The following is a 9,665-nucleotide window of genomic DNA, read 5'->3' on the forward strand; positions in this document are numbered from 1 at the left end:
TTAGTAAGTTTGCAGATTACACCAAAATTGGAGGTGTAGTGGAAAGCGAAGAGGGTTACCTCAGATTATAACAGGATCTTGACCAGATGTGCCAATGGGCTGAGAAGTGGCAGATGGAGTTTCATTCAGATAAATGTGAGGTGCTGCATTTTGAGAAAGCAAATCTTAGCAGGGCTTATACACTTAATGGTAAGGTCCTAGGGAGTGTTGCTGAACAAAGAGATGTTGGAGTGCAGGTTCATAGCTCCTTGAAAGTGGAGTCGCAGGTAGATAGGATAGTGAAGAAGGCGTTTGGTATGCTTTCCTTTATTAGTCAGAGTATTGAGTACAAGGGTTGTGAGGTCATATTGCGGCTGTACAGGACATTGGTTAGGCCACTGTTGGAATATTGCATGCAATTCTGGTCTCCTTATCAGAATGATGTTGTGAAACTTGAAAGGGTTCAGAAAAGATTTACAAGAATGTTGCCAGGGTTGGAGGATTTGAGCTATAGGGACAGACTGAACAGGCTGGGGCTGTTTTCCCTGGAGCGTCGGAGGCTGAGGGGTTACCTTATAGAGGTTTACAAAAGGGGCTTGGATAGGGTAAATAGACAAAGTATTTTCCCTGTGGTCGTGGAGTCCAGAACTAGAGGGTATAGGTTTAGAGTGAGAGGGGTAAGATATAAAAGAGACATAAGGGGCAACTTTTTCACGCAGAGGGTGGTACGTGTATGGAATGAGCTGCCAGAGGAAGTGGTGGAGGCTGGTATAATTGCAACATTTAATAGGCATTTGGATGGGTATATGAATAGGAAGGGTTTGGAGGGATATGGGCTGGGTGCTGGCAGGTGGGACTAGATTGGGTTGGGATATCTGATCGGCATGGACAGGTTGGACCGAAGGGTCTGTTTCCGTGCCGTACATCTCTATGACTCTATGACTGAACCTGATGAACACGGCTTCATAATGAAGTGATGACTGCTGGTTTGTATTTTACTGTTCTATCTCCAAAAACCAGTTTGCTACTATTTCACTTTCATGTTTTTGATAAATCTTGAGCTTAGTTGCAAAAAAGTAACATTTGAGCTATTTAAGATGACTGAATTTGATTTTTAGCTGGTTAATGTTTATTTTAAAAAATGTCATAGAGATCGACAACACAGGAAAAGGCCCTACAGCTCATGGCATCTGCACTTATCGAAAACAGCCACCTAAATATTCCAACCCCAATTTCCAGCAGGACTCCGAAGCAATTGGAGACCCCAAAGCAATTGGAGACCTGACGTAATAGCCTCTTGCCCCATTTTCCTGACCTTTATGCCTGAGGAATGGGAGTTTGCAGAGGCAGAACATTATAAAATGAGACTTAACCCTCATCCCAACTGTAGTGCAGTTGGGACTGACAGTAAAATAGGAATCCGTTAATCTTTAACCAAGGGGACTGCAAAACAGTGGCATATAGACGACAGTCTAAACAATGGTGAAGGGGAAGAACTTTGTGAGGTAACCATATTGACATTAACATATGCAATAACTTACATATTGCTTGGAAAATCAAAATGAATGTTTGCCTAAACATGTTACATACGGTTTGACTGCACTGTGATGTGAAAAACAAAATTCAATTAAAACAGAACTTTATTCTTTTCAAATTTAATCAACCTGAAGGTTTCAAATTGCACTTTTTTTTTACAATGGCCCATTTTATTATCCTGATTAAAATATTTTTAAAATATAATTTCAAAAAAGCAAGAAGTAGAATTACATGCTTTGTACTATTGTAATTTCTGTTGACTGACATCCTGATCCATGTGGCTGGACTTTCCCCTCCGAGATCAGGAATCAGAGATCTGCATTGTTTCCAGAGGATAGACATTTTCCTAATCCATCTGTTTAGAGACACTGAAGCACCTCTTTGCAGCTGGTGGAATTTTAACTCAGGCTTCCTGACCCAGAGGTAGGGACACTACCATTGAGCCACAAGATGGCATCGTAAGTGGTGACTTGTAAACCTTTCACTGTGCTCATGTGAGTACATCTAATTCAATTCAATTCAATTCAGGTCACACGTATGTTTTTTATCCCCAGGCAGCCACTTCATGACTGAGGGCAGCATCACTTTTCAATTAAATAAAGTGCAGAAAGCTGCTTGAAATTGAGAACGCCAATTATAAACTTACCAGGTTTTTAAAACATCTGTAATTAAAATACAGATTCAGCAGTCAGGGCACCACCTTATAATGGAGGGAATTCCTCTACACAAAGGGAAGGCCTCTAGGCTGACTAGCCTCCTGTCAGTTGTCCACCTCCAGGCACCTATACTGGCCTGCCTTCCGTAGGGACAAGGGGGCTGGATGTTCCTTATTGACCATCTTTAGTTGACCTCAATTAGGCTCCTAATGAGCCTTGTCAGAAACCCTCAGCAGACAGGAAAGCCTTGTCAGCCTCAAACTTACCCGTCTGCGACAAATGGCCCAGACATGGGATGAAACGTCGGAAAGGGGCAGACCGCAGGGCTACTTCTGGTCCCAACCTGACTCTGTCTCCAACCATCATAGGTGTCGAAGTTCCAACCCCTGGAACTGGAGCACAGAATTCTGGTTAGATCGTCAACAGAATTGTTGAGCTTGATTTAGTTTTTACAACTTGCCAGCCAGTTAGGTTTCCTCAAGGACAGAAAAGGAAACAAGTTATTGGCCTGTTTGTTAGAAGGTGAAAGCATGCGATCTACTTGGAGCAGGAAGCAAATGTAGTTGGTGGTCCATAATCTCTTTTAAAATTAAATATTTATAATGCAAACAGTGTTAATTTTATTTGACAGGCTTTCTATCCAACAAAAAGTAGAATTGCTGATTAGGCAGATCCTCTGGAGTGGTATATTAGAGGCGCTGATGCAAATGTTATGTTTGTGTGTGTGCTAGGTTTCACCAACCCATAGCCATCCCGTGGAAATTGGAGACCAGCGCCAGCAGACCCTTCCTTCACTCTCGTCTCCACCCAGACCTGTGGTTGGAGCAAGGTACGGTACTTATTTCGCATTAACAGCAGTTAACTCAACCCCACTTCAAATCCAGCCCTTCAAAAATCCAAACTTCATCTGTGGTTGAGATTTAGCACATAACGAAACTTACTTATGAAAGGAGTAAGGTTGATACAATTGAAACTGTGACCTGTTTTCAGTATATGAAGGTACTTTTTAATAGAAATACTTTCCTTATTAGAATTGCGAACATGCTAGACTTTTTTTCAGGCTATTTATATCATTATAACTTTGTATTGCTTTGGTGCACCATTGTATCAAATATCTCAGAGCACTTTACCTGATGACATATTTATGAAGTACTGTGATTGATATTATGAAAGTAAGCATATTAATTCCAGCTTCACCAACTAAATATAGGAAGGATATTATTAAATTGGACAGGAAAAATTTACCAGGGTGTTGCTGGGACTGGAGGATTTTGAGTTATAAGGATCAGCTGGATTGGCTGGGATTTTTTGCACTGGAGTGTAGAAGTTGCGGAGTGACCTTATGGAGATTCACAAAGTCATAAAAGGCCTAGATTAAGGTGAATAGCAAAGGTCTTTTTTCCCCTAAGGTGGGGGAGTTCAAAACTAGGGGGTATCATTTAAGGTGAGAGGAGAAAGATTTAAAAGGAACCTGAAGGGCAACATTTTCACAAAAAAGGTGGTTCGTATGTGGAATTAACAGCCAAGGAAGTGGTAGATGCAGGTATAGTTGCAACATTTAAAAGATAGGTGCATGAATAGGAAGGCTTTAGAGGGATATGGGCCAAATGCAGGCAAATGGGACTTGTTTAATTTGGGAAACTTGGTCGGCATGGACAAGTTGGACTGAATAATCTGTTTCCATGCTGTTTGACTCTTAAATTAGATGAATTTTGTCTTTTATTGATAAATGAACCACAAATTTGTTTTCTCTCAGTAAGGTAAAGTCATAATAGTTATGCCAGACTATAGGGTTGATCTCTCATTATAGAGAGATGGCTGTGGTGGTTTGCCCTGAGTGTCACCACACCTCAGGCAAGAGCAGAGTCCTTCATGATAACCTCAGCCAGTGTTGTCTTTGAACCTATACTGTTGGTGTCACACTCCATTGCAAACCAGCCATCCAGCATCTAAGTGAGGTCTGCAAACTAGATTGCATGATATGAATTTTTGAAATGTGTGAATTCAGGATTCAACTTGTTTAACCAGCTGGTAAGTACATTTGTGGTTATTCATTCACACATATGTCATTTGAGAAGGACTCTAAGAGGACATACATTCACTCTTTAGACCATCAAAATGTCCAACATTAATTTGTTTACTTCACTCCTAGGAAAACTCGTGGGGAAGGAAAGAAATGTCGGAAAGTGTATGGCATGGAAAACCGAGATATGTGGTGTACTGCGTGCCGTTGGAAGAAAGCTTGCCAGAGGTTTATTGATTAGAGAAACGTTGCGAAAGGCCTGTAAGAAAATTCTTTAGGCAGCTATTATGTAATGTTTTGAAGCACTTAACTTTTTCTAAATAAATTTATAAGTGTAGCAACAACACTTACATTCAACAAGATGCACTTAAAAGAATCCTGTGTGGAACCAAGCAGCAAACAGACAGTTCCAATGTCAGTGATAAATAGTGTATTACAAAGAGATCTCTTTCTATGAGCAGCTGGAACAGAATGATGAAGAAATTCTGAAGCAAATGTTTGTACATCAGTTTGAAACATAGTTGACAGGGAGTAGAAGTATATTGTGTTCCAATTTTATACCTTATTCTTGGAGGTTTCTCAGGAAACCTAATACTTGTGACCAGCGTGTCAACACAAGGAACTCTGTTATGAAACACACGTGGTTTATCTTTCTGGTGTAATTTCAATGTTCTTCTGAGCGGTATAAGCTATTTTTTAAGCTTTTTACTCGCATTTACTTTTAAACCACACCAAAATCACTAATGGGAATATTGCGTTCTGTTGGCGACATTGCAATATGTGTCTTATTTTCTTGAATGTTGAAGGAGATGTAAAATCAGGGTCGCATGAAAGGTGAGTGAAATTATTTCTTTGCAGACCCATGATAAACTTCCAAGAAAGCAAAATTGATTGTTTTGCAACATTAATAAGACACCATGGAGCACAAGCCAGGCTCAGCAGGAATTTATGTTTCTTAGAAAAGCAAGATAACAAATAGCTACATAGTTTTGCATTAAAAGCTAGTGAACTCTTTAGGGATGTGCATTAAGCTGGATCAATGAATGAAGACAGTGCAAGTGAATTGATGCCAGTTTTGTTCGATATTAACACTGGGGTACATTAAGAACAGCAGTGCTTTTTTAAAATGTCTTTTTGGCTGCAGTTCTGTACAAACGTATAAATTTACTCCAATAATGATTTTGACAGTTAATCAGAAACACATTCTCAGTGCTAGAAATTATGTGTTGCTCAGCTAACAGACATTATACCTAATGTACAATTAATCAAAGAGATTGTTCACTTTTACCAGCTAGGCAGTAAATGCATAGAATGGATTGGCTACTAACAGTTGAGCTTGCGTGAATTCAATGGAATGAAAATCAGATAGATTCTACAATGCATGGGTAATCCATTAGACTATTATCAGGACAGTGATGGTGAAAATTACCCTGAAAGTGTTATCATTTCTCTGAGATAATAAAGCTGCTCAGAGAAATGATGCCATTCACTATTAGTATACTGATTGTGTAAGAGTGTTCACAGCAATTTTTTCAAACCAAATAGTATGATAATTACTTAATGAACAGCTGAAAGCAGGGTCTTACTGAACTAAATTTCGTACAATCCACATTTCACTATGTCCAGCTAGATAAAGCTGCCAATACAGTAAATTCTAGGTAGTTCAACTGGGTTTCTTTGTAAACTGAGATAATGCCATGAGCAAAATTTCCCACCTGATTATACTACCTTATGTGAAAGCAAATCATACACAGGAGCAGCTATTCAGATAATTTTGAAACACTTGGACATTGGGCTTTAAAATAACAGTCAGTGATGGTAAGCCTAATGTAGTGTGTGTTTCTCCTAAAATATATACTTTAAAGTAAAACTATTGTCAAAAATGGGAAGGCCTGTTTAGGAGTCATTGCTGGCTAATCATTGAAACCTCTCTGCATTTATTGTAGCAAATTCAAATTTGAATATGAAAATAAAATGGTTATAGAAGATAATGTTAACCCTTTATTAATTGGATTGCATTTAAAGTTTCTAATCTATGTACCTCCAGAAAAGATAGAGACAATATTAACAATGGAGATTCTGCATAAGGGACAATGGAGACCAGAGATTCTTCTTCAAAAAGAAAAATGGCTGCACAAGGAACATTGAGAAGAATGTTGGGGCCCAAAAACATTATTTATCTTATACCTATCATTGAGGCCCACTGTCGGGACTCTCATTTAATTGGTCTTGTCACCAGTCCATTGCTCTTTACTTCTGGCTGAATCAGGTATGAGTCTGTCATGTGTTAAATTGGTGCATTTATTTCATTTTGGCCATATTTGAAAACTGGCAGTAATAGATAAACTGACCTCTATACATCCTCTCAGTTTAATATACTTGAAATAAGGAATGCAGATGCAGGAGTGTATATCAATAACACTCCACTGTACCCACCCAGCAAAGACTATCCAAATTGTTGATTTGAAACAACAATTTCAAATCAAATTTCTCCCCTTTTAGCCCCAGATTACTACTCAAATTGACTCACTGTCCAAAAGTCAATGTTCCCAACTAATCTCTTTATAGCTTAAAGAACTATTGTGATCATATTTCATGTATTATTGAAGGTGAAGTATAAAGGAAGTACTGAGGATATGATAGGACTAACCAAAAAGTGAACCTATCTTCTTTCTATCTATGATGGTGCTTTCCATCATTTCTGCACACCTTCTAAGCACGTTAGATTGCATTTTCATGAAATATCTGAACTAGTGATTTAATCTAGTGATCTTGTTAAACCTATAATATTCACATTTCATTTCATACATGACTTGAAACTTCAGTAATTGTTCCTTGTATTAACAAATCTAAAGTTATTCTTTTGATTTGTCTAACTAGCACTGATTAACTTACTAATTTTTACCCCTGCCTGTTTTCAAATTTTTGATTTCCTTCAAAAACATTTTCTCTATCCTGATATATATTTCTCTTATTAATTATTTCCTCATTGAGAGTTTTCCACATTGTCTCCTTTACATTTTAGTGATCACAAGTGTACTAGTTACACCTGACCAAGTTTTCCATCCGCAAATATCTCTGATTAACAGTGGTAAAAGTATTTCTCCAAAACCCTTTCCAGTTTTCAGCATTTCTTATTCTTTACCCAATTTCTTCAAACACAGGTTCTATATATCCTCAACTTTGCAGGTGTGCTTATCAGTACTGAAAGCATTATAGGCATTTCTAATTTTTCTGGTTATAGGCATTGGTTGTAACCGTTATATGTCATAGTTATGGTGGACACAGTAGAGATTTTACAAAATTGAATAAATTCTGAAATTTTGGAAACTCCGATGTGACAGATATATTTTCCAATATCGGCGGATTACTGACATACAAGGTAATACTATCTTAGTGTGGTCAGTTCAAAAGTGTTGACCATGAAATTCCCTGGAGCTACTGTCTCCATTGTCATAACTTCATCGTAGGAATCTACAGCACAAAAAAAAGACCCTTCAGCTGTTTATCAATAACACTCCACTGTACCCATCTAGCAGTGACTGTCCAAATTGTAGATTTGAAACAATTATTTCAAATCAATTTTTCCCCTTTTTGCCCCAGATTACTACTCAAATTGACTCACTGTCCAAAAGTCAATGTTTCCAACTAGTCTCTTTATAGCTCAAAGAACTATTTCATGCATTATTGAAGGTGAAGTCCACACTGGTCAAAAACAACCACCTAACCATTTTAATCCCATTTTCCAGCACTTGACCTGTGAGAGAACCCCAATTAAAAAAAAAACATCCAAAGAAAATTCTCAGCTGAGTTACTTAGCTTATGATTTATTCTCCTCATTGAGAGATGATAATGCAGCCAATGTCTTGATATAGATAGGATTTCTTGTTCCAAGTATTTGATTCCCTAAACAAGATATTTTAAAGGTCTTTTTGAATCATGAAATTTATAAAATTAATTCGTGCAGTCCTGAAAAAATAATTAGTCCTGGCAAAAATAATGAGTTCAAACTTCAGACTTTGACATAGAAATATTTGGAACATGGATTCTTGTTTTTGTGAGACCATTTTTCATTTACAAGTTACAATGGTGTTGACCATGTTTATTTTTGAAAAGTGGTTTGGAATACGTACAGCTTCCAGTACCCAGCAGCATTACTCAGCAGAGGACAAATGAAGTGTGAAGTTGCTTTGAAACACACACCATTAATAGGGTTTCTTGTCATTTAACCACTATGTTTTTCCATCAACAGTAGTGCCCATTTTTTTAAATAAAAAATTTTGGAATAATAAGAAAGTACAATTTGTTCAAGAATTATATTTTGTAAAATAAAGTATAGAAGTTATATATTAAAAATATGGAATTCACAGAATTTGGGGGCGAAGGTTCCTTAAATTGTTTGTTGTGCATTGTGGCGTTGTTTGTAATTACGTGATGGAATCATTACTTCCTAAATATGCATGTTGTAGTCAATTCTGGCAGCCTTGTTTGCACTGCTAAACCAAATGTGACAATATTTCTGAAAGATGCACTTAAGGACGTAAGAAAGTAGATAGTACTGAAGTTCGTTAAACATTCCAGAGTTTGATGAATTTTTTTTGGAAAAAATAATTGTCAGGATGTTTGCACATCCCTACATTTTCTTTATTTTATATATATATTACATATATATAAATAATGTGTGTGTCTGTGTATATAAAGTGCATATTGTGAATGTATCGTGAACATGCCTCGTGTTTTCCTGTGTGGTAGTTCCAAGGGGCATCTGTTTCTCTAGATTACAGGAATGCTCCCATTCTCTGTTGAGCCAGTGGTGTTGCTGCATTTTGTCATTGTCTAGTCACATTGTGCTATTGTACTGTGAGCTAGAAACCATCTAAAGTACAAGGTGCTACATTCTGCAGGATGTTAAAATCAACCAAAGCCATACTTTTATTTTTCTTGTCTAGCAGATGTGTCAATAATTATCTACAAGCCAAAAAGAAATGTTTTACACAATAGTGCATAAAATTTATGCTATTAAACTGGCCATTTTACTGGACAGGTTCATGGCAATGTTTTGACAGAACATGAATATCCTCCCAACTTAGCTCTTATCCTATTAACATATCCTTCTATCCCTTTATCCTTCATCTACATATTTAGCTTCCCCATAAGTACATCTGTGCTATTCACCTCAGTTGTTCCATCTCTATGTGGAACTGAATTCCACAGTTAAACTACAATTTGAGTAGATACTTTAGTTTTTGGTGTTTTTTAAAGAATAAATATTGACTCATAAATTTCTAATACCCCCCACTGCAAGTTAGTTTAAGCTCTCTGGAGAATACGGTTGATTCCTTGGTAGTAAATTTGACTCCGAGTTATAGCTATGTATTCAGACTACCCAATCAGAACTAGCTGTCTAATTATTGTTTCACATTATTATGTTCCAAAGGATGCTTTATGATGCATAGTACTATTTTGCTAAA

General features: G+C 37.3%; 1 protein-coding gene across 2 annotated transcripts in view; it reads left to right on the forward strand.

The window, feature by feature from the left end:
- znf704 (zinc finger protein 704) overlaps positions 1 to 9,449 on the forward strand; it is a 182,233-nt gene extending 172,784 nt beyond the window's left edge. For both annotated transcript variants that reach the window (XM_043689093.1, XM_043689092.1), the window contains exons 8-9: positions 2,903 to 3,000; positions 4,324 to 9,449. In XM_043689093.1, coding sequence (XP_043545028.1) covers positions 2,903 to 3,000; positions 4,324 to 4,435 — 210 coding nt within the window. In that variant the 3' untranslated portion in view covers positions 4,436 to 9,449. The remainder of the gene's footprint in view (positions 1 to 2,902; positions 3,001 to 4,323) is intronic.
- Positions 9,450 to 9,665: the final 216 nt, after the last annotated feature.

The sequence above is a fragment of the Chiloscyllium plagiosum genome, chromosome 4 (genome assembly GCF_004010195.1).
Source record: "Chiloscyllium plagiosum isolate BGI_BamShark_2017 chromosome 4, ASM401019v2, whole genome shotgun sequence".
In the NCBI taxonomy this organism is placed as follows: Eukaryota; Metazoa; Chordata; class Chondrichthyes; order Orectolobiformes; family Hemiscylliidae; genus Chiloscyllium; species Chiloscyllium plagiosum.